At 42.1% G+C, this 26194-nt stretch overlaps 1 protein-coding gene across 5 annotated transcripts in view; it reads left to right on the top strand.

The window, feature by feature from the left end:
- Nucleotides 1-26194, top strand: part of shc1 (SHC (Src homology 2 domain containing) transforming protein 1) — a 41567-nt gene that overhangs the window by 4057 nt on the left and 11316 nt on the right. For 2 of the 5 annotated variants that reach the window (XM_036134119.1, XM_012865758.3), the window contains exons 1-4: nt 13252-18011; nt 20379-20449; nt 20963-21023; nt 23132-23251. In XM_036134119.1, the coding sequence (XP_035990012.1) occupies nt 17418-18011; nt 20379-20449; nt 20963-21023; nt 23132-23251 (846 nt within the window). In that variant the 5' untranslated portion in view covers nt 13252-17417. Of the gene's footprint in view, nt 1-6481; nt 6537-13251; nt 18012-20378; nt 20450-20962; nt 21024-23131; nt 23252-26194 lie in introns of those variants that run through there. The other 3 variants (XM_012865759.3, XM_036134130.1, XM_012865760.3) reach the window with 3 other exon arrangements.

Below are 26194 nucleotides of genomic sequence, written 5' to 3'. Positions count from 1 at the left end.
TCCCACATTTAGCCGCGAATAATTGGCATAATTTGTTTGTGCAGCTCATCCCCTAATCAGCCGACGTTAAAAGCCGACTTCAAACTTCGACTTCATCACAGGCGGTATGAACTAGGAACGGGCGATTACCGACTTAAAATTTTATCGCCGTGAAAATGAATCTTCCTCTTAAAGCCCGAGAATCGACGCTCGATAAGTTTTGGGGTTTTATCAGCTTCATAAAGAGAAGAGCTACCATTCCATTTGATCTCATTCCACAAGCGGTGTGTAGTTTACAATTTTTTTTGTCAGTGTTTTATTTTTTTGTTTGAACATGGCATTCTGTACTTTCTATAGTTGTAGCATAGAAATGTATTCCTATTAGATGTGACAGTCTTGTAAACTGTTTGATTTTCTGTTCATTTTTCCAATGGATGTCGTTATAAAGAAACCTTTAATTTTAAGAGCGCAGTTGAAAAGTTGAGAATTTATCTTCAGATAAAGTTAATTTTATCTGGTCTGCTATGGGTGATTTGTTTTTATATAACCAATGAGACAGGTCGAGTTATGGATTTAAAATCCTTGGAACCAAGGAGGAAATACCAATTTTATTTGCTGCCAGAGCAGGCCTACATGTTGCCAAACAATTAAGTAATTCAGGTGCACGTTGTCTTTCTGCAAAGATGTTTTAAGTTGTGTAAGATTACAGTGTTCTCTGAAGACATTTTCTCTCCAAAGGACACGTCAAGACTGTTGTGCATTTCCCCTTTTCCCGCCGTAGCCACACTTTTGCAATTCAGTTTTCATTATTCCTATAATCTCGCACCCAGAAATGCATCATTAAATTAGTCCAATCATATAAATAGATTAATTCAATTGCGTACATTCCAGCTCAATTCAAATTCTAATATAATGCAGTCAGGTACTGATTATTAAGCCAGTTGGTAAATGTCTGTCTAAGGAAGCCTGGCTGGGTGCATTGAGACATTAACTTTGCAGCAATCTGTCATTCTGCGCCAACATGTGTGCAGAACGAGGTTTTGTATTTTCTTGCTTAAGAAATGTCTGTATTGCTTTTGAGTTTTTCACAGACATGCTGGAATCGCATTAGTTTAAATTGGTTTTGCAAAGGGCAATAATACAAGCCTGCAACAACACAAACCCTGGCTGTTGGGCTTTTGCCGATAGCTGCCTTTGCGCCCCTTTTATTAACTCCTGTTTTTTTTTTTCTTTTTTTTTTTTTTTACCATATCACATTCAGAAAGCAACCTTCCCCACACGGGTGTGCGGCAAACCTTCCATGAAAAGGTCCTTGTATTGTCAGAGTCGAGCTGTTTTGCTCCGGGCTCTGCTAAAATTGTCAGTGGGATAAGCCGGAGTCAGTCGCTGCACACATGCGTACAAATCTGTACACAATCAGACTTAAAAAAAAAAAAAAAAAAAAAAAGTGTGAGCTCCGTTCCACTAGTTCTTACAATTATTATCTGGGGAGACCAGCCAGTATAAACACACCTCGGATGCGCTGAAACAGGGTCACTGTGACAGAGTTGAAGTTCAAAGTGGACGAATGAAGGGCAGACACACCATTACGGAAACGGACTGAAGGCAACGCCGGATGATTGAGGCGACTGAAACCAGCGGGCTTTGGCGCCCTTATCAGGGTCAGCCACAAGGCTGGGGCCAGCAGCCCCGTGACGTGATATTAAATGGTGGAAGTTATCATCGCTGATGAAATGCAGGCGAAAAGAAGGTGCAATCTGCCACAGATCCCACAAAAAAAATAAAATAAAAATCAGATTCAGCCAGATGACAGGAGCCCAACAAGTAACAGACGCTTAACCATACAAGGGCAAACGTCACACGGGCAGAAGGACGGTCCGAGACGGGATCTGTCAGTCAGAGGGGGGGAGCGTCACGGTCACGCTGTCACAACACTGCCACAGTCTGAAATCCGTTTGATTAAAGCGGGATCGGGCCGGTTCTGCTCGGACCCCGTCAGTCACAAGAGAGAACTTTTTTTTAGTTCTGATTGACAGCAGAGAATGACATTTGGTTGTTATTATTGCTTCACTACCGGAGCTTTGTGCAAACTGCCGCGCTCTGCAACACACCGCCGTCCCACAAACCCTCAGTGTGTCACGTAAGCTGTGACGGAGTTCATGTCATTTAGCCTGAATCAGGCCTTTTAACAGTACAAACGTTGCCGTTTCCTGGCAGGACATCCAGGGTTGTGTTAGAGACTGCCCCCCCCCCCCCTCTTTCCCCACGTGAAGAAAGGTTCTCGGTCTTTTTTTTGTCTACCACTGTTGTCGAGGTATTCGTGTGTGTTGTGGGAAAAAAAAGCGTAGGAGTTTGTTTTTGAGCTCATAGCATGTGGTTGTCCGTCTCTGTCTCATACAATGGGCCCTGAACCTGGGCTGCATTTCCTCCTGTAGTGGGTGGTTCATTGCTGCATTTTCATGGTTAAATGCTCTGTGTCAACTACAGGTTTGATAAAATCTTTAGGTGTAAGATGATGAAAGCTGACAGATGCTTGCTGTTTACAACAACAATGAACCTAACTTACTTTTTAACCTTAGTTGAATGTTGTCTGTAGATTCTGCTTTAACATGACTAAATCCTATAGGGCTACAAACTGTGAAGGTTATACCTCATACCTGGTAGCTTTAATTTAGTTTGGCTTGTAGTTCTGAACATTAAATCTACTGGTCAATAACCAAGATGCTGAATATCACTAGGAGTCTGGTACAAATCAAGTTTTTCATATGAGGATTTTCATTTGAAGCTAAACCAGCCTAACCTGACTCTCGCCAGATGTATGTCACTCCGCCTAGCTCCACTAACATCCATCTGGGACATCTCCCATAGAGAGTGATTTCTCCAACCAATTTTATTGTCTGGCCAATCAGGACGCAGGGCTGGAGTTTCATAGATGTGACGAAGTGGACAAGCGACCGTGAGACTGTTTTGATAGCAATGGCGGCTCGCATCGAGGAAGCAAGCGTTAACATTGATGCTGCTATTTCTTCCGTGTTGTCCAATCTACCTAATATTGTTTCATTAAAAGAACATCAGAGAACGGCTCTGAAGGCTTTTGTTGGTGGAAACGATGTTTTTGCCCTTCTTCCGACCGGATTTGGCATGTTTTGTTTTCCGGGGCGCGTCCGTGGCGGAGCGGTTAGCGCGAACCATATTAGGAGGCCTTTAGTCCTCAACGCAGTCGGCCCGGGATCGACTCCGACCCGCGGCGCTTTGCCGCCTGTCTTCCCCCTCTTCCTGTCAGCTCACTGTCAATAAAACGCGCACCACTAGAGCCGCAAACACATAAAAAAATAAAAAAATAAATTATTTTTTTTCCTGCGTCGCTCTCACAGTGTCACGGGTTAGCTTCAGTGTGAGTGGTTGAAATTAGTGTTGCGCCGATGCCATTTTTTGGCCCCAATACTGATACCCGATACCTGGCTGTGCAGTATCGGCCGATACCGATTCCATACCGATACCATCTGTTTGAAATTGATGTGTGTGTATATATGAAGAACTGCATACTACTTGGATGTAAAATAATTGTTATCATGGCTTTGTCAAGCTGCTACCTTATTAAAGCAGGAAAAAAGACTAATACAAAGTGAATCCAGTAGAACTAGTGAGTGTCGGGAGAGAAAAGGCTGCGTTCAAGTGACATACAAACATCAAAATGGTATCGGTGCCCTATTTGTTGGTACTTGCCGATACCGATACCACCATTTTAGTGCGGTATCGGGGCCCCGGCCGATACTGGTATCGGTGCAACACTAGTTGAAATAGCACGTCGATAAAGATGACAGACAAGTGGCTTATCCAATCATATGCAAGGATTTTTGATAAGGCCCAGCCTTCAAAAAAGGCATATCCATCTGTGGATGTGAGTGGAGCTAGGCGGAGCGAAATCCATATGGCGAGAGTCAGGTTAAAACCAGCCCGGTCCCTTTCGAAAAGGCAATCGCCCCCTTGTTTAACTCATGAATAAACTCCAATTAACCGCGTTTTTCATTGACCTAACTGGCCACACCGAGGCATGATTACAGTCAGACCTGTAAAATTAGGAAATCACTTGATAAGAACCTGTCTGACAGCATGAAGTAGGCTGAAAGCCCTAAAACAGCAACACATCCTGCCGCAATACCATGTAATCCAAGCACAACATTATTGGAGTGAGATTTGAAGTTCTGACGGTGCTTTGCTTCTTCAAGACCCAAATGACTTGCCGTAAGTTATAGAACCATGAATTCAGCTCTCTCAAAACAGTGTTAGGGCTTCACAATACGTTGAAAATATATCAACATTGCAATATCAGTTCGATATCAAAAAGGACTCGTTGGATTGCAAAAATTTCTTGCATTGAAACGTCACAAATTCAAATTATGCATGGCAGTATATTGAATCTGTTGGTTTTAGTTCCAGTCCAGTAGATCGCCACACCTGATGCAGATGATGTTGCTTAAGATGCTAAAGGCCAAGGAGAGTTATACCAGGTATAGTAATGGTATAAAAATGTTAAATTGTCCTAAGACTGTTGTTTTCACAATAACTTTGCAACCACAAAATTTTAAAGTGTGCAGCCCTAAACCTTATCCATACTGTAATTTTGCCCCAATAAGTTAAGTTTGTTTAAATAACCTCTTCAACATAATTTTACTCATTGGTCTTATGGTGCTCCACAGGAGTCAGTCCTTGGCAACATCTTTATTTTTATTTTTTTTACCGTACGTGATTTCATTTGAACTGCTCAGACAACACAATTGTATCCAAAATGACTCACAATAATAATTATTTTTAATTACAGTAAATATTTAGTCACTGATAATTTTTAATAAAAAAACAACCTTGACAATATTGTAAAATCACTGCTTTCACTTCTTTGCTTAATAAAAATCGCTACCAATGTCAATCTATATTTCAGTTTATCTCGTGAAGCAGCGGCCTCCTTAAGATGTTTAAAATGACCACATAGAATGAGGGGATGAGAACATTACCACTGAAATGTATATCAAAAGTAACAGATCAGACTAACAAATGCCACATCACAAAGCCGGCTTTCTTTGACAGTCTATGTAAATAAGAACGTGAAATACTGTATGTGCATGCGGTTTATAATCAGGATCTGTTTGAGGGTTGACATTTTGACTCTGGTGTCAGTAGCAACTTTGCTCTAATGATAATAACAGCAATAGATTTAAACCAGATTTACTGAAATGTGCAGAAACTAAGACGCCTTTGTTCTGCTTTTCCTGTTAAAACAAGATTAAGTTTCAAAAGGGGTTTAAAGCTTGTTAGTTATCTTTTTAGAGAGGTGTATAAACAAAGCTTGTTTTAAATAAGACACGACAATGCAGATTATCCCAACTGTTTTCTCCCCTCTTGATTTAAATATAATGTTTTAAATATGTAGTTTTGTAGAATAAAAGGAGCGGTTGAGCCAGAAATACAAAGAAACTGTTGCAGCAACAGTGGAGTTGTAAGAGGAAGTTGGAGAGTAAATGGAGGAGGTGGAGAGTAGAAAGAAGTTAGTGATGGAGGGAGAGAGAGAGAGATAAGGGATTGTTGCTGGTGGGGTGATGGTGTGAGGGGGGGGCTCGACCAAAAATAGCCAGCTCACATGTTTGCTGTCTGCGTAGTGAGCTGTGAAACCGGCAGAAAGACGTCCTGCTGAATGTCTGGCTAATCTAATGTCTGAGCCTGAACTTTCATAATGTAATTGACTTTTTTTTTTTTTTTCCCCCATCTGCTTTTGCATGCAGGCATGTCTTTTCCCAGCTACACAAATTTGCTCTGTTCTTTCTCCTATCTGGGAGCGTTTTTTTGTGTGTGTGTCTTCATAATGTGTACTAATGGTCAACTGTGCCTGAGATGGTAAAGGTCCAGGAGAAGGGCCGAGAAAGCGGGGAGACCTCACGATGAACTCAGCTGCATTTTATCTTTCACCCTGGTGTATCGACATGGGGGAGTGAGGCTGCAGAATCAGGGCCCACACACAAACGCTAACATGCATCCGGCATGTGATCAGACGGCAGACGCAGCACGCTCCAGACCACTGTGTTCAGTTTGTTTCAGTGAATGCTGACTAAACGCAGGTTTTCAGGTCTCTCTCCATTTAAACAAACCAAACGCTTGCCTTGCACCAAGGCAAGCTGAAACAGAAATGCGTAACTCCTGACCTCTTTGCATGTAATTCCTGTCATTCCACAAGGTGTGTTTGAACATGCTCAGCCCATTATTGCCCTTCTCCTACCACTGTTGCTCCTTGGTTGTCTTGACTCTCGTTACTTTCTCCCACTCAGTAATTGCTCTGTCTTTGCCTGCGCCGGCGGTAACGAGCCAGTCCCATGATCCTCTCCGCAGCGGATCCCGGGAGTAAAGCATGCTGCTGGCGGGGGGGTGCAAGGGCGGCAACTATGCATGCTGCAGCTGGCTGTCTGTGTTTTTACCTGTGTGTGTGTGTGTGTGTGTGTCTCTATGTGCTCAGGTGTTTCTAGTGTTGGAGACTCACAGGCCGCCTGTGTTGGCCGATGGAATATGTGGTAAGATATTCAAATGACACAGCCAGCCAATCGTAAACATAATGTACCACAGTGGCTGATTAGGTGCTGAGGGTAAAGTGAACGTCTCATAAAATTACCCATTTGGTTAAGCTCAAATTTTTTTTTTATCTTTTTCTTTTTAGATATATTAAATTCAATTCAATTTTATTTATATAGCACCAATTCATGAAACATGTCATCTCAAGGCTCTTTACAAAGTCAAGTTCAATTATATTATACAGATTGGTCAAAAATGTCCTATATATCTGTCCGATGCTTAATTTCTATCGGTTAAAGTGTTGCTCAAAGGGGAACTGAAACTAAATATGAACATACTTCATATAAAAAGACAGATTATCTGTTTGTTTTTTTTAAACATATACATTAGGTCAGACTAAACCTCTTCTCGTTTTAGATCAGTTAGGATTAATAAAGTTGAAAAAAAAAAAAGAAGCCGGATTAATAAACATTTAAAAGGAACTATTTGTGACTTTCTTTAAATTGAGAAGGAAGGAGACTTCCCAGCTGCGCCGTCTAAAATGCTTTCATTATGAGTCGTGCCTTAAAGCCAGCATGAATTCACGGAGCCCAGCTTATAAAAATTTATTGTGGGTTTGCTAAAGCCGAAGTCTCTGGCCGGTTTATTAGTCTCAGCTACGTCAACGAGATGCCGTTTATAACAGCCGAGCAATAAATCGCGCCTTCATAAAGAGAGAGTTGTTTCTTTATTTTCCAGCAAGGTGTTACCGGGGAGTTGGAGGAAAAGAAACCCAACGCGGCGTGCGTTTAACAAAAACGAAGCATCCTCCACATTAGAAGTTAGGAATTGAAATTGAGCCAGACTGTAAAGAACAATGGAGGGGAAGTCGAATATCAATGATGACAAAACTGGAAGAAAAAAAAAGAAGGCAATTCAAAAGTTAACGTTTCCCCTTTAAATAAGCGTTTTCCTACAGTCTCACATCTTTATTTTTTTTACATCAGACATTAAGAGGCTAGACACAGCAGGTGAATACATATTCCCATTTAATTTTTTCGCATATATAATGTGAAATATTACATAACACCCTGAAGCTGTTACACACGACCGCCAGATTGTATGACTGCGTAACAAAAGCACAGCTTAGCCTTACCTACAGGTTGACATCTGGCTGTTGTGTTTACATTGCTTAACTCTAATGTAATGAGTGGATTATCTTCTTATGCTGTATGAGAAAGTGCCACAAAGCTGGTTGCATTTTTCTGGGCTTCTGTGCGATAGATAAACAGTGTTGCACATAACTGTAAGCCGTTAAAAAAGATGATGCAAGGCTTTTATACTTTTTTTTTACAATTGAGAACCTGAGAAGTATGACATGCATTTGTAGTCTGCCCCACCTGATTCAGTACTTTGTAGAACCACCATTCGCTCTGCCGCTCCTCAGGGGTCCGTCTCCTAATAGCTTTGCAACTCTAGGGAAAGCTTTTGTTTCTCTTTTTTTACTAATTTGTTTGGGCCAAATAGTTCGAGCTCATTCAAATTGGTTGGGGAGTGTGAACATGGGTTTTCAGGTCTTACTACTATTTCTCACTTAGATTTAGATCTATACTTGGTCTAAAGTCTTTCTAACATATAAATAAGCTTTGATCTAAATCATTCGATATGTAGCTCTGGCTTTAACTCAGCCCAGACTCCAGGCTGTGGCAGGTTCTAACAGGTTCTCTTCCTGGATCGTCCCTGTATTTGGCTCCTGCCATCTTCCCATCATCAACTCTAACCTCCTTTATTCTCCCTGAAGAAAGTCCTAACCCACAGGACATTACTGCCACCACCACATTTTACTAAGGGGGATGATGTTTTCAGGGTCATGTGTATGGTTAGTTTTCCAATTACACATGTAGGGCAGAAAATTACATCTTGGCCACATTAGACCAGACCACTATCCTCCACTTTTTTGCCCTTCTAGGCCTTTGCCAAACTGCATCTGGACTCCTTATGGTTTTCTTAAAACAATGACTTTGTTCTTGCCACTTTTTTTTACGATACCAAATATCTAGAGTGCACAACAGCTGTCCTGTTGACAGATTTCCCCACCTGAGCTGTGAGTCTTTGCAGCTCCTCTAGAGTTACTGTTGGCCTATTGCCTGTTTTGGTGATTGATGTGATTGGCAGGTCTTATCAGGTTAGCTGATAAGGCAAACATGTTTTGGGTGGGTTTGCAGTAGGGTTGCACCGATATTAATATTGCTGTTATGGCAGAAAAAATATTTTTATCGTTATATGTATTTCCCTACCCTTGGACACCACTTAAAAATGTCCCCACCTCTGACATTGCTTCTCTGCTTCAGTTAAACAGCCAGCAATCCTGCGCTGCATAATTACCACATACAGCGATGTTTATGCAGAAGCACGAACACAACAAGGTGGAAATAAACATAGGTTACTAATTTTGTCCCAGTTTTACTTATCGGACTGATACCGATATGGTACAAATTTGGCAAAATCAGCTAATGCTGATGTTAATGCCGATATGCCGTGCATCCCTAGTTTGCAGTTATGGCCGACTGTCCTTTTTTTAAATGACGGGTTGAACAGCGCTCTGCGAGATGTTCAAAACTTGAGATGTTGTTTTCTAACCCAAACCCGCCCTCCCTGTTGGGTTTCTTGGGCTTCATGATGCTTTGTTCATTAATGTTCTCCAACAAACAAACCTCTGGGGTCTTTGGAGAACAGCTGGAATCACACTCTCATTAAGTTGCCCGCAGCTGGAATCCCAATTACTTTAGGGGTTTCTGAAGGAATGGATTTTTTTAGGGATATGGGTAAAATACAAATGCAAGACACATTTTTCAGATTCAATTTGTAAAAACAAAAAACAAAAAAAAAGTTAAACTCAATATCGGTACACTTTACAATGTTGGGTTATCGAATAAATCTTAATGAATTATGTTAAAGGTTGCGGTTGAGTTCAATGTTTTCTTGTATTTTTCCATTAAAGAGAACTTGTTTCCCAACCTGTAACCTTGATCTCAGCTGTTTTTCCTCTTGAAGTCTTAAATCCTACAACAAAACCCTAAGCTGTATATCCAGCATTATTTGCAATTGTTCACTCTTCTTTAGCTACAGCTGAGTGTACAAACGTGGTTGAGAAATTCAAAACTAACTCAGAATATATTTTTAACCAAACATGCTGTTTCTTAGGAACTGAAGAGTTTTTTTTTTTCTCTGTTATATTTTTGTCAGCCCTTAGCCACTGTGTTTCATTTGTTTAACTGGTTGATGGTAGAGTGCAGGATACTGGGTGGAGGGCGCTGTTTTCACCACTCGTCTCTACCAATCATCTCACTGTGTATAGTGATGGACTTGATTCTGAACACATGTAGTCGCTTGGGTTTTGCGCTTTAATCAAGCGTTGCTCTGCAGGAAGTCTCTCTGTGCTATCCACTCTGCTGAGCTTCTGTGGTTTGCTTTCTGCTTCTCTGCAACACTGACGTCTTATCAGATATGCTTGAATATCGAGGCCAATCTCTGGGATCTCTTGTCTTCCTGTACTTTCCCTCTTGAGAGATGTAGTCATGCAATGTATCATGTACAGTGGATATTTAAAAAATTATTATTATTTTTTTTAAGTGCAAGGTTTTGAATTGTGAAAAATGACACCAAGATGAATCATTTCAGAACCTTCTCCACCTTGAGTGATCTGTAACCTGTACAACAAAAAGCAACAAAATGCTTATTTATTGTGGTTGCTTAAATGTGCACACCCTTCAACTAATAATTTGTTGAAACCCCTATTTATTGCCTTTCTGGTAGGAGTCAGCCAGAATGGCACAATCTACCCCCATCAACATTTGCCCACTCTTTGACAGATTTGGGGCATTTTTCCTGAAGGCACGAACATCTTCAGATAAACCCAGAAAATTTTCTATCAGATTCAGGTCTACATTTTGGCTGGGCCATTCCAAAAATGTAATATTCTTCACAATGATGTTGGGTGATGCTGATAGATGAAGTTCCTCTTCAGTTTTGTAGCAGAAGACTGAAGGTTTTCGTACAAGCATTGACGGGTCCTAATAACCATTCGTAAATCCTTTTACCCACACTAAGGCCCCAGTTCCAGGTGATGGAAAAACAGACCCAAATATGATAAATTTTCCAGCATTATAGAGCAACCTTCACGGACACTAACCTTTCAGCTGGTGCAAGTTTGACGTCCTTCAGTTGTGCAGCACCTGCTTCAGCCACTGCTTGTTAGAAGATGTGCAAATTTGCCTCAATTTTAAAGATGCTGCCAACATCATGCTTCAGTGTTAGCATAATTTCTTTTTTTTTCCTTTCAAAATATAGTCATGAAGTTCAATATTTTTGTTTTTTTCCCCCCACATGAGACTTAAAATGTGATTTTTCCTAAATTTTTATGCTTTTTTTTTTTTTTTTGTTAGACAACACTTCCTGCTTGGCACCTTGCATCATAGCCCGGACATTTAAAGACCAGTACATGTCCGCGCTAACCGCTGACTGATTTCTTTCTGTCAAGGAGATTCCTCGATGCTTTGAAGCTCTGGCTTTCACAACCAGAGCAGCTGGATTTTGTGTCTCTTTAGAAGAGGCACTTTAAGTGATATCAGTTGTGAACTGACTCCTATTTAACTTGAGTCTGGATGTGGTTGTCAATTCTGAACACAGCTACATCTCCACTAATAGGAGGACTGCATGCATCTGCATCATTTTAGTTTGTTTGGTGTGTTTTAATTATCCCCAACCTGAAAGATTTCAGTTGGTCTCTGAATTGAGTGGAAATGGTTTTAGGTCACATTAAAGGCAGATGAAGTTCAGAAATGATTTATCTTAATCTCATTATTGTGCTTCACATCCAAGGTAAATGTACAGTTGTGTCCAAAATAATAGCAGTACCACATCACTAGCTGTTTTTTTTAGAATCTCAACTTCTACACTGCAGGTAAGTTTCTAGAAGGTTTAGTAAATGTATAGAAAACCAACAGGCATGGCGTGCACACTGCTGATTCTGTGAAACAATCATTTACTGAAAGGGGCGTGTTAAAAAAATAGCAGGGCAGAGTTCAATTAGTGAGCTCATTGATTATGTGAAAAAAATATGTGTTAAACAGGTGGCCCTTATTTAAGGATCAAGGCAACTGACACTGCATATGCTGGCTGAGCATTTGTACTTGCAAAACTGAGTAAAATGGGTCGTTCGGGTTAGACACTGTTCAAAAGAAGAGCGTTTTGCTGCAGAAGCAAAACGACTATTCAGAAGGATTGGAAAATAGCTAAAATGGCAAAGGCTCAGCCAATGATCAGCTCCAGGAGGATCAAAGAAGATCTAAGCTTGCCTGTGAGTACTGGAACAATCAGACAAACGTTTACAAGAAGCCAAGTTACCAGCAAGAAGCCCCCGTAAAGTCCCATTGTTAAAAAAACGCTGAAGCGGTTACAATTTGCCAAAGAACACATTGACTGACGTAAAAAGAAATGGCGTAATAATTTGGGGGCGGTTGAGAGTAAGATTGTTCAGTTTGTCAGACATCCTGCAAACACTGAATTCAAGCCACAGCACACAGTAAAGGCAGTGAAGCATGGTGGTGCAAGCATCCTGATATGGGGATGTTTCTCATACTGTGGTGTCGGTCCTATTTATCGTATACCAGGGATCATGAATCAGTTTAAGTACATCAGAATACTGAAAGAAGTCATGTTGCCTTATATTGAAGAGGAAATTACTTTGAAATGGGTGTTTCAACAAGACAATGACCCCAAACACACAAGCAAGCGAGCAAAATCATGATTCCAGACAAACTGAATTCAAGTGATGGTGTGGCTAGCACAATCCCTGGACCTTAATCCTTAACGAAAACTCGTGGGCTGACGTAAAAATGCTGTTCATGAGACAAAACCAAGAAATGCAAAGGACTTGTGGATTGTAGTGAAATTGTCTTGGGCTGTAGTACCTGTTGACTGATGCCAGAAGTTGGTCGACTCCATGTACTGCAGATGTGAGGCAATTATCAGAAACCGTGGTTAAGCAACTATAGCTAGATGACTCTCAGGAAAGTTAAATGTTCAAGCATTTAATAGTTTATACAGTACATTTTTTGAATTTGTAAAGAAAGATTTCAACACTGCTATTTTTTGACATATTCTTTAAAATATGAAATTCAGTTACTTTTTCCAACGTCCTTGCTTTGAAATAGACTGTGCAGTGTTCCCGATGCATTTGTTATTTAAAATACAATAATTTTGAAGAACTTTGAGGTTTACTCAGGTTTTTTAAACACACTGCTATTATTATGAGCATAACTGTAAGTCATTCTTTTTGTTGCTTTAATCTACTTTCACCAAGGTTGAGTAGAATGACCTGCCTGACTGTTTCTCAAGTTACTAAACATGAATCAGGGAGGAGTTTTGAATAACCAACATGATCAACCCCCGTCTAACCCACACACACACACACACACACACGCACATGCATCCCCCTCTCTTCTATTCCTTCCTCCACATCCCCATCCCTCCCTGGAGTGTGTGCATTAACGTGCAGGAGCGCAGCATCTTTCTGTGCATGCACATGTACTCTGCTAAATGACTGGCTGCAGAGAGGAGATGGGGGAGGAAACAGGAAGGAGGTAGCATGGGAGAAAAGAAGGTGGGGAGGGCACATACAGCGGCGCACGCATGTGTGTCTGCGAGGGAGAGGGAGAGAGAGGGAAGGGAAGGGAGAGAGACGGTAAGAGAAAAAATGGGAGGCAGCATCACCCACCCAGACCGGGAGAAGGGGAGGGGAGGGCAGACGGCGTTGCTTGTCCCTCCAACAGACAGAGGTGGAAGGGAAGTGGGCATGAGAGACAGAAGAGGAGCACAATGAAGGAGTGCCATTGTCCATCCTGGCAGCATTGCCATTTCACCATCTGCTGAAAGGCAGGGAAAGAGACGGAGGAGGGGACAAAAAAGAGGAATAAGAGGAGACCGCTGAGCAGAGGAGGAGAGGATAGATGGAGAGGCAGTGACTTTGTGAATTGATCAAGCGGAAGAGTGGATCAGAGGAGAAGCACGTTTTTTTTTTGTTTTTTCTGTTTTGTCTTTCCTATGCCGGGCAGTGGAGGAAAGAAAAGCCAGACAGAGGGAGAGGACGGATGTTCGGACAGTCCGGGGATGTTTAAACATTAATGTGGTGTTCAGATGAATATGGAAGTCGGCTTTAGATAAATGGTTGTGACTTATCAACTGCATGCTTTATAAACCAAAAAAAAAATTAACTAATGCTTTGCCATTTCTTTTTAAAAAGGCAGATTTGTTAGACTTGATTTATACAGAACAAGCTTTTATTACTTTCCTGATTTTTCTATGAGGAAGAAGATCCACTCGGCAGGATGTTATACAATCGTCTTTGTTAACTGCTGCAGAGAATATTCAGGTTGTTTTTATGCAACTTTTCTTAACGTCAGTTTGTCTTCAAAAGGCAGGCGGCGTGGTTGTTCTTTTATACTGTAAATCTCAGTTTTCTTACTGTTCTTAAAATATTCTCAGTTTTAAACGCTCCAGTTGGAGTCGGTGCATTCAGCCAGTGGAGATGTCAACATTGATTGGGTTTTATGGCTGGCGTGATGTCGGTCAAACTTTGATCATTTCCTGAACTGTATTGATCTAAAAGAGTCTGTAGTTCTCTTGTTTTTTCCTGCCATTGGATGAAAAAAAAACAAAGCTCTTATGTGGAGGCTTTGATGCAACAGCTAATTGCTTGCCAAAGCGGTTATCTCTTTGAAGATTTCTGCTGTTGTCAGGACTTCTTGGTGTAAATCCTCCACAGGCATCTCTCTTAATGTCTGTTGCCATTGCAACGGGCTGCAGCAGCAGACAGAGCATGATGTAAAAAATCTTTTCTTCTCGTCCTTGTCTTTTTAAAACTGGTGCTGTTACATTTGTTGTGTGTATGCCTTTCATTGATAACACCAAGTAGGAGAGATGAGTTTGTAGTTCCCTGTGTTTTCTTTGTCGCATTGAATTTTTTTCAATTCTCTATTCTGTGATTCAGGGTTGTTTCAGGTAACCTGTACCCTGTCACCCATTCGGTAGGGTTGTCTACTTCACCGTTAGGCTTTGTGTGCTGTTGTTAGGCATGACTGGATAAATTAGATCATCATCCTGATTTCACTTGTACATATCAGTGGGTACAGCTGCCTAGCCTTGAAGCCTCTAATCACCACTCATTAGTTGTGATTTGTGGTGGGTTGGTGACTCAAAATTTGTGTCCATGTTGTGGGCCGTCATCTTTGTTGTCACCCGACCTACACTGTGTTCAGTGCACTCACAAATATTGTAGGCCCAGGGTGGCTTTGTTCAAGAAAAACCAGAGTTTCCTTGTACTGCTTGCACATCCACGCATACTGGATCCGTTGCCTTTTTCAAGTGCTAATCTTTTTTCTGGACTCTTAGTTGTTCTGTATAATACTTGCCTGGGTATTTTTTTTCCAGCCATAACTCTTTACAGCTTTCTGGAGCTCATCCCAGCCTTTCAAACTGGCAGTGCATTAGTAGGACTGGATCCTCCATGGTGCTTTTTGGCCAACACCAGATGGATGACTAGCTAGAGTTGCTAGACGATCCCTCTGTGGTGCTAGACTTGTGTAGGCGACTGTTCCTCTACCATGCATCCAGCGCCCACTTCAATCTTGAGCACTGTTACTTGAGGCCTGGTAAATCATTTAAATGTTAGTGTGGAAGAAAGGGATACAATCAGCTGCCTGCTTGGGATTACTGAAACTTTGGTGCCAAATTTAGAACTTGGGTGCAAGTTGTCTGGATGAATAAGCCAGCTTTTAAAGCCAGTGCATTGCATGTATGAATAGTGCCTCACGAGGTGAGCCAGTGGGACTGTGGGTGTAGCATTGCCTCCTCTTGAGGTCAGACTGTTGCACACTGCTTTATTGGAAGGATTTGGGATTTAAGGAGACTGTTAATGCAAAGATACTGTTTGTCTTTTTAGGTTGTACTATGCAGAACATGAGATGTTTAAAGGTGTGTCTGTGCACTGGAAGCCTTGCCTTAGAAAAGGAGTGAATATACCCCTGGGTTTGCTCATATGAAAAGCGACTGCGTCAACACTTCTCTCAGGTAAACTGGGCTTGCTATTTGAACTAAGGTGTGCTAAGGCAAGTAGGTCCAGAGTGCATTGGGTTCATGTCAAACAACAACGAGCCTTCATTCAGGGAACCCTAAGTGAGGAAGTCCAAACCTGACCAGTCAGGTTTCATCACCATCACAACAAGCCTGCCGGTAGTCACCATCATCCAGTGACCTACATTCTACAGCGTTACATCACCGCCGTGCTACTGCAGTGTGTGTCAGTGTACCAGACACAGGCAGCATCTCAGACTCGATGTACCGCTATCAAATGGTGCTTCAGAAAACAAAAAAATGCATCCTAACTAAGGGGGCCAGTTTAAGGAAACCCACTTGAACCAGTAACCTCAGTCAGGAACTGGCTCAACTCTGCCAGCCCGGTCTTAATTACAAACTTTTTTTCTGACAGTTTTTCTAAAGCCACCATGTCTAGCCTCTAGCCATCTACAATCCTTACGTTAGAGAGACAGAAAGGTGCAGTTAGACTTTAACACATTAGAGCAAGGGACTGTTAAACTAGGCAGCCTGGAGAACGGGCGAGCAATCGAGGGAGGGGGAGAGGGGGAGCGAGAGATCATCTGGAAGAGGAGAGAGGAAGTGGTGGCACGGGAGAGGGCGGAGGCATTGGAGAGACAGAGGTTGGCAGAGTACATCGTGTGGAGGAAGAGGGAGGACTTCCAAGATAAGAAAGGAGAACGAGAGAAGGGAGGAAAGGGCTCTGTGAAAGGGAAGGAGGCTTCGCCAGAAGTGATCTGGAGGAGGAGGGAAGAAGAAGAAGAAGGGGAAGCAGGGAGGGATAGAGCGAACGCCATTCAGAGAGGACATGAAAGCATTTGGAGGAAGAGGGAGAGGGAGTGAAAAAGGAGCCAGTGACAGATTTGCGTTGCACTTGAAAAAGTAGGTGTCCAGGAGACTGTACCAAGTGCTTGGTAGTAGTTGTACATCAGTAAGCCTCCTCTCTCTTCTATAGCAGATCTATTATCAACCAGTTAAAGTTGTGTATTGCGCGTGTATTGCTGCACCTTAGTTGGTGTGTGCAGCAGTCTCTTATGAACGCAATAGGCGCTAATAGGATTTTTACAGGCATATATAAAGCAAGGTAGAACTAGCAAAACGAACTGCTTCACACATGTGCACACAACACACACACAAACGGGTTTAAACTGGCCCACACATGTAGACAAATCATTAACAGGTGTGCACCCCTTTGTGCTTTAAGACACACGAGGGGGGGCGCCTTTAGAGACAATCACTTGTGTTGATTTATTATGGTGCTGGCGACAGCTGAATAACAAGCCCTCACTCAGAGATGATTTAGGCGGGACGAGAATCTTACCGATATTGTTTTCTGTCCAAACACCAAGAGGAACACTCTGTGGAGAGCTAAGAACTCATCTTCATCTATTCAGGGGAACTGAACAAACTGCAACTTTACATAAGAACTGAGGACAACATGAGCTGTATTGGTGCACTAATAAACTATTTTCATCTTTATTCCAACTTCATCGTGGAGGCGGCGCTTCCCCAATGCACAGTCTCCCATCTCGCGCCCGTCGTGGAAGGAGCCAATTTTAACGCAGTTTGTTTTTGGCTGCCTGGTAACGATTGGAGGACAGACAACCAGACAGATGGACGGAGAGCTCTTGCAGTGAGCAAGACGGACAGATGGTTGTATGTCCTTTTCTGAGGGAAACTTTGAATTGTGAGACAAAAAGACTTCAAATTGCTGCAGACAGTGTGGACTTAAAATCATACCCCGCATAAATATGGAGCTTGTGCAGAAAACCAAGTACACCCACATTCGGAGTGAGTCGTTGAGCTCAACCGACGAAACAAACTCCAACCCATCGTCGTTCCCACCTTCCAGCCCTGCCACCCCTCTGTCCCCCTCACCAGGTTTACCTTCGTCCCTCTCCTCCTCGTCTCTCACTCCCATCTTGCCCCCCACCTCTCCCCGACCGGCTGAGAACAGCCCTACCACCCTCTGCTCCTTCTTCCCTAGTATTAGATCCCTTCGTCTGGGTGTCTCTGCGACCCTTCTCCCAGGACCCAGGGCCACAAGCCGGTCACACACAGCTCAGGCGCCTGTTGAGTCGTCTGGAGATGACAGGAGCAACTCTAGCTCCTCTCCTCCTCTTCATCAACATGTCGCCCTCCTAACTGCTCCCTGTCCCCCTCCCCGACCTCCTTCGCAGGACATGAACCGGCTTGCAGGGGCGTCCAGAAGGGCACGGGTGGAAGGAGGCCAGCTGGGAGGCGATGAATGGACGCGCCATGGCTCTTTTGTCAACAAGCCCACCCGTGGTTGGCTGCATTCAGACAATGTGGTCAGCACCACTGGAGTTTCCTATACTGTACGGGTAAGTTAGCGCTCTTAAGATACTACTTAACTTTGATTTCATAAGGAGTCTAACCATGCATCCAGCTCGTCAGATGACTTAGAATGCTGGAAGCACAAAAACAAGCAGAGATTCTAGCAATATTTTAGGAAAATGTGCTTTTCGTCATGCTTCTCAATTAGATTAAAAGTTTCAGTAATCATTTTGTTTAGTGCAGAATTTTCCCAGGTAAGGTTTGATCAGTATAAAAGTTTTAGGTTTTAAACTACATGTGATCAAATTTCTGTCATACTTCTTAAACTGGAAAACATTCCTTTAGTTTAGCACCCAGAAGAAGCTTTGTGGAAGTTGCTAACTTTTGTGTCATTAGCAGCTAGCACTAGCACTTAGCCTGTAGCTTCATTCTAAAAGTGCTTGTAAATAATTTTTAACTTAAGTAAAACGGGGCAACTTAAAACTTAAAAATAAACATAAACCGTGTTTACGTCAAAATTTCTTACGTGCATAAATTGCTTGAAGTGGTTTTTGGCTTTTTCAAAAAAGACTAAATGGGAGATGGACACACATTTTGCCGAATGAGTTGTGACGTAGTGAACATTTACCTCACATGATTGATCAGCTGTTTTTGGATATTCTCATAATACGCGTAGAAATGCGTTTCTACGACTCCAGACAGCAGGTAACGTCGGCAATACTAGTTGACGTGACAGAACAATTACAACATGCTCGATAGCAGCACATTCCTGAAATTCTCTCCCATTTTCTCAGATGTGTGGTCCATGATAGTTTGCGACCTCTACTTCCTGTTTATTACAGCCATGTGTGACATCAACATCTGATGAAATTACGCTTTGCATAGCCAGGTTTATTCGCTCCATATCAGTGGATAGAAAAGTCTAATTTACATTTTCTTTTCTTTTTAGTGACAATCGCTCAAAATTTAAATGACAGTTGGATGGAAACATGGCTATAGAGATAAGGGTGTAGCGCTTAAACCTTTCTCTAGGCTCGGCTCAGTTACCGTTATCAAGGGTTGGTATGACAGAAAATCTTAGTGATTTTTAAAAGCTTTTCGTTTCAGAACCTCTTTGTACCTTGATACGGATCAATGCCTAATGCTGACACAGTTACCGGATAGCGCTTCAGCTGATAGGCTTTTCTTTGAAAAGAAGCATTGTGGTTTTTCAATGTTGTGAAATCCCATCCCACGAGATCTCTTTACGCCACAATACAGTTTTGCTTATAAGTTTACATACAATGGCAAAATTCTGTTGAATTAAACAATTTTTCGGAGAATATGACTAATAGCAAGATGTTGGATGAAGCATAAAGGGGTTTGTCAGAAGCCCAGATACTCCCTGACTTTTTTTTTTAACACACCATTCACATGCAAACACATCAATGGTGTGGATTGTTATATCTAGAAGCCATTTAGCTTGTTGCTATGTTATCAGACCAAAACATACAAGCTATGTAAATATGTGATCGGGGTCTGATGCCGTTATGATTTATAATGATCCTACATAGACTAGAACAGTTTGGCGATGTATTGCATTCATTTTGCAGGTCTGGATAAGTGTGGGGAAAGTAGAATAAAGTTTATTAAAAAATATTTATATTCCCAAACTTTATTCCCTGTTCTGCTTTGTAAATGGTCTATCCTCTTTCCCTTCCTCCCTGTGGTTTTTTCTCATTTCCTTCATTTATTCCTTCCTTCCTTCCTACCTACCTACCTACATATTGTCCATCCTTTCTACCTTCCTTGTTTCCTTTCTTCCTTTTCTTACCTTGGTTAATATCTTGTATCCTTCCCTCCTACATTGTCTCTTCTTCCTTTGTTCCATTTCTTTTATCTTTCTTCAAGCCTACTTTTTTCCTTCCTTCCTTCCTTGTCCTTTGTCATCTCTATCATTTATTTCTTGCTTATATCCTTTCTGTTTTGTCTCCTGTCTTTTTTTTATCCTGTCATTCGCTCTTTCGTTCCTTTGCTTCCTTCCTCTCTTCGTTGTGTCCTTCTCTCTTTCCTCTACCTCACTAATGTCCTTCCTCCTTTACTATCTATTCTTCATCCTTGCATCCCTCCTTTCTCCCTGCTCTTCATTTTCTGGATTTTGCAGGCCCATTGTTTTTAAAACTGGCCTGTAGCAGAGAGAGCTGTCCTGAATAGTTTCAGACTAAATAGCTTCGCCCAACAACTAAACAATGAGTGAAAGAGATGTAAAAATGTAAAATTTACCCAGGCTAAGTAAACAACTGTAAACTCTTTCTGTCTCTCTGTCCAGGCTGCTGTGTGTTTGTGGTTCTTTTCAGTTTGTCTTACTGACCACATGTTACAGCAACAAAGGAAATGTCTCCAGTTAACTTGTTGCCTTCCTGTTTCCTAAACAGTACATGGGTTGTGTGGAGGTGCTCCAGTCAATGAGAGCTCTTGACTTCAGCACCAGAACTCAGGTCACCAGGTGAGAATACTCATGTGCTTCAGCTGGCCGTCCGTGTCTTTTTGTCCGTGGCGAGTGGGCGAGAATGTAAGAAGGTGGCAGCATTTAGGCATAAAGACATGTTGGGTTTGCAGGCTCACACACTCTGCTCACCTCTCATGTCTTTTTTTTTTTTTTTTTCTGCTGTGTCTTTCAATCCTGCTTCCGGACTGTTTTGCTTACTTGTGTGTGTGTGTGTGTGTGTGTGTGTGTGTGTGTGTGTGTGTGTGTGTGTGTGTGTGTGTGTGTACACCCCTGCTGTTCCCTCAAGCCCTAAATTAGAACGCTCTGGAATACTGTTGGTTTCCTCGTGGTTTCCGGAGTGATATTTGTCTCTGTGGTAAAGAGGAGCACAGTTGCCAGCGAAGAGATAAATTCTCCTACCAGCTGCCAGATTTCTTTTCTAATCTATGTAAACGTGAAGCCAGGAAAGAGAGGCCGATTTTGCCTGACTTGTATGTTTTTGTTGTTGTTTTTTTTTTTTTACCTTATCAGGGAGGCTATAGCTGTGGTTTGCGAGGCGGTACCTGGAGCCAAAGGAGCCCGCAGGAGAAAGGTACATACAGCTCACACTAGACCACACCCTTACACTATACATTATTTATTTATATAGCTTAAGTGGACAGCACGGGGGAAGGGTTTTCTGGTTGAAATCTCAGTTTAGCTTAAATGTTCACCCTGTGGTCACTTGGCTGTTCAGCCATGTTTCTATTCTGTCTCTAGCGCACAAACAGACCAGACCGAGTTGCATTAATTTGCGGACTACATAACCAAAGCCATAACCCTAAAGTTTAACCTCCTATCAGCCGCATATCTTACACGAAGCAAAAACCTTAAACTGAAAGGTTATATTTTGTCCCTCCAAAGGTATGAACAGTACTTTTTAGATTTTGTCATCTTTCAGCCACAAGTCCCAATTGGCTTTATTTGGATTTAATGCAATAGACCAACAAAAAATGTTGCATAATTGTGAAGGAGAAGAATACATGGTTTCAGATTTTTTTTTAATTAAACAAAATTCTGAGAATGTGACATTCATTTCACTGCAAAAATGGAACTAAAAGTAAGTAAAATCTTCTTGAAATGTGTGTATTTTTCCTTGATTTGAGCAGGTCAAGAAGACCATTTGCCAATGGAATAAGATTTTTGCACATGAAATAAGAACAATTCATCTCCATCATCTTATTTCAAGAGCAGGATACCTGATTATCTTATTTTAGGGGTCAAAATAGTCATCCCATTGGCAAACAGTCTTGTTTAGTTGCTCAAATCAAGGAAAAATACACCCATTTCAAGAACATTTTACTTACTTTTAGTTCCCTTTTTGCAGTGTATCTACCCCAATTTACTCCAATCCCCCTAAATTAAATTTAGTGTGATTAGTTGCCTTCAGATGTCACCAAATTCAGTTTGGTCCGTTTGTCATTATTGAACAAACAGCATTATGAGCTCAGAGATAACATTTTGGAGAAGCAAAACCGGGGTATAAGACATTAACACAGGCTTTGAACGGCTCACGGAGATCTGTTCAATCGTGATCTGAAAATTAATAAGAGTATGACACAACAGCAAACCTCCAAAGGCATAGCCATAAACCTCTACTGGCAGCCCAAGCAAAGAGCATTAATCAGAGAAACAGCCAAGAGGCCCATAGTAACTGGGGTGCTTTTCAGCCGGGACTGGGAAGCATAGAAAGAGGATGGAGCTGAAAACAAAATAATCTTAGAAGAACACCTCTTAAAGGCTGGAAAAGACTTGTGACTGGGGCGGGGCGGTTCACCTTACTCTTTGTAATAAGACAAAATGTGAAAAGGTTCAGTGGGTATGAATGCCTTTGCAAGGAAAATGTGTCGGTATTGTAATGATGCAATTAAAAGCTTCACTTTGTTTAGGTTAAAAGATGTGTACACATATTTTCATTTGAGCTGACCGTACACTCAGATAAAGACCAATCATTGTTGGGTCTCTCTCCTGCTTTTTCTCCCTGCCACGAGGGACACTTATGCGAAGCCAGTGCGGTTCTTAAGGTACTTCAGATTAGCAGACACAGCCGCCAGTCTGCAGTTTAAAGATTTTGTGTGTCCGTCCACAGTATTCAAATGAAACTAAAAACGTCCATAAAACAGGTGGCTAAATCCAGCTGCCTGCTGCCATTCTAGGGTTTGACCAAGGAATGTCTGGCAGGGAAGCACCCCAGACAAAATACAGTCATGGTGCTCATACTAGAATAGATTATACTGGCCTAGTCGCTCTTATTTGACGGGACTGAGGTTAATGTGGTGGGGTAGGCTCATTCTGTCCCGATTGTGCTTTTCTTAGCAAATATTTCAGACTTGGGGGGTCGTTATGAATGAAAGCTGTTAGAACAAAAGTGTCGGTCGGACTGCTGTCAAGGTGTCTGTGACGGTCTTGGCCGAGGTTTTCCTATGGGTCACAGTTGGCCATGGAGAGCAGATTACTTTAACAATTGCAGCTGTTGTGTCACTCCCACACATGCAGGCATTTTCACACCAAAGACTGGTCTTCACTAATGAAGCATCCTGTAGGCATAACAGTGTTATAGCTTATAGCGGCTGTTCTATAGTAGAACAAAAGCTACCCATTTCCTGTTTGCGCTTGATGTTTTGTTTACTTCTCTCAATCATGAATTCCTCTCTTTCGCAGCCTTCTTCTCGCGGTCTGACGTCCATCCTGGGGAAAAGCAACCTGCAGTTTGCAGGCATGACAATCAGCCTCACCATCTCGACTGGCAGCCTCAATCTACTGGCCTCCGACTGCAAACAGGTTAGGCTGAATCAGCCTCCCGAAGAATGTTTTTGTTTCCCCAAGACATCCGTGGGTAGATTGAGTCCCAAAAACACAGAAGAGTTCAATTAGAAGGTCCATGTAAAGGCTTGTGAAAGCTTGTTCACAGAGTCACTTTTGGCATCCTTTCTGTGTTGCTTCAGCTGGTTTCATTTCCTAGTCTCACTCAATGCAGCAAGAGACGTACTGCATGTGGCTTATATGGTCGAGGTGTTTGTATCACTAAAGCCAAACCACGAAGATACAGTTATTACAGTTTAAGTTGAAGTTTTAGTTTAGCTTACAGAGCGCTAAAAAGTGTCAACTCTAGGAACTTCACAAGAATAACAGGCTTAGTTTATATCAAGTTATGCAGAATCCATGCAATTCAAATTCAAATATTTAGGTATAATGATTAACATAAGGACCACACTGAAAATGACAGAACAAATATTCAAGCCATTTTACAAAAAAAAAAAAAAATCAACAAATATTTCACAGTTGGCTAAATTTTTGGAAGAATATTGTCACAATTTTATCTGGAATAATAAAAAACGTGTGATCAGAAAGGATGACATAGTAATATCAGTAGAAAAAGGAGGAATAAACGTTATTGATTTTAAAGTGATGAATGCCGTGATAAAATTAAAATGGCTGCAGACTTTTATTAAAAATGAAAAGAGTTTTTGGTTTAGTCTCCCTTCACAACTTTTTTTCTTTTTTTTTTTTAAATTGGAGGAAGGAAATTTTTCTTAAGATGTAACTTTGATCCTGCAAAATTACCGATTTAAATTGTCAGACTACCACAGAAGCATTCCAAAATGATGTTAAAAGTTTTCATGCCTCGATTAAGTTACTGGAAAATAACCGTAAATTAACAAAATAAAATTGATTTGTAACAAATGGAGACTGCGGGCGTAATGTAGTATGTTTGAGTGGCGTTGCCATATGATGACGTCATCGGCCCCCCGAGCCGATCTGGTACCTACAACGGTACACTGTGTCACTACCTGATCGGACCCCTGAGCTGTCTACAAGACTGCCTGACTGTAATGTCTAAACTAGAAGTGCATTCATATAAAGACCCCCATATACTCTGACGTAGTTCATTCTGCCCATAGTTACGTGTCACACTATAAACTTCTCGGAGGCAAGAAGTCTTTACATCAAACTGTTCTATATGTGGCACTGAGCTTGATACACTGAGCTGCTCCAAGCAGGCGGTCACAAAGACGCAGCATCACAGTCCCTCTCTGTTCTCACTGACAGGTGTGCGGTGGGAGGCTGCTGGAAAAGAAACGCCTCTAGGTTCTCTGCTAGCTAATCACACATTTTACCATCAGTTCCACTGATTTGTCCCTCTGGCAGAAAGTGCGGGAATTTTAGGAAAATGCCACAAGAAATGTTGGCAACAGTACGCTCGACTATGAAGGGTAAAACATCCGCGAAGAGTCAGGGCAGAGTCCGCCAAGCTCACATTAACGCCCGAGTATGTGGGAGCCTTAAGGCAGCCTGTGCCCAGAGTACACGCTAGCAACAATAAACCTAGTAAGTCAATTCAATATAAAAGTTACGTTTATTTAGGCCTTATGTTAGAAACAGAGCAGTGTAGTCCAACTACTCTGTCCTCCCGACAGACAGGTAGAGAGCTGTGTACGTGAAGGGGCGGAGTGATATTACACACTTGGGAAGAATATTTGGTGCGCCTTCTAATCCGGTGCACCCAATGTGTGGACAAAGACAGACATAGACACGTTAATTCACAGTGCGCCTTATAATCCGGTGCTTCTTGTGGTCCGAAAAATATGGTATGTTAATATTGAGCTCACAGAGCTCACAGTAGCTATAAATTTCCATCAGTGACTTTGTCCTGGAAGAAGACCAAACTAAGCACAAAAACTCTAAACCATAAGTAATTTCACATACGGTTAATTAAATTTTTGACTGCTGATTTGGAACAAGTTTTTCTGATGTCCGCTGCACTGTAGCACTTGTTCGTGAGTAAAAGGTCCGGTCCAATGGACGCGCACTGACCAGAGGCGTCTGAGGAACCTTGGCGGTGCAGAGCACGACAGGACTTCCATGGGCCGAACAAGCGGCTCATGTGGGAAACTATCCTGTAGCCCCGGTCCGCCACTGTGTTAACACTGTCCAGCCAATCAGGACGCAAGGCTGGAGTTTCATAGATGTGACGTAGTGGAGAAGCGACCGTGATGTGAGACTGTTTTGATTCAGACAACAATGGCGGCTCGCATCGAGGAAGCAAGCGTTAACATTGATGCTGCTATTTCTTCCGTTTTCTCCAATCTACCTAATATTGTTTCATTAAAAGAACATCAGAGAACGGCTCTGAAGGCTTTTGTTGGTGGAAACCATGTTTTCGCCCTTCTCCTGACCGGATTTGGCAAGTTTTGTTTTCCGGGGCGCGCCGTGGCGGGGCGGTTAGCACGAACCATGTTAGGAGGCCTTTAGTCCTCGATGCGGTTGGCCCGAGATTGACTCCGACCCGCGGCGATTTGCCGCCTGTCTTCCCCCCTCTTCCTGTCAGCTCACTGTCAATAAAACGCGTGCCACTAGAGCCGCAAACACATTAAAAAAAAAGTTTTGTTTTTTTCATGCGTCGCTATCATCAGCGTCACGGGTTAGCTTCGGTGTGAGTGGTTGAAATAGCACGTCGATAAAGATGACAGACAAGTGGCTTATCCAATCATTTGCAAGGATTTTTGATAAGGCCCAGCCTTCTGAAACGCCATTCCTATGGAGAGGTCCCAGATGTATGAGTGGAGCTAGGCGGAGCGACATCCATCTGGCTAGGGTCAGGTTAGCGTTGTCCGGTTTTCACCCGTAGAATGCAAATCACTCGAAACTGTCACCCATGAAGCCAGTGGTCCATTGAACTAATCTATTCAGAGGATTGATCTGAATCGACATTGAATTGGGAAA

This window comes from Fundulus heteroclitus, chromosome 3 (genome assembly GCF_011125445.2).
Source record: "Fundulus heteroclitus isolate FHET01 chromosome 3, MU-UCD_Fhet_4.1, whole genome shotgun sequence".
Lineage (NCBI taxonomy): Eukaryota > Metazoa > Chordata > Actinopteri > Cyprinodontiformes > Fundulidae > Fundulus > Fundulus heteroclitus.
Note: the sequence above shows the minus strand (reverse complement) of the source record. Positions and strands in the feature narration are given on the sequence as shown.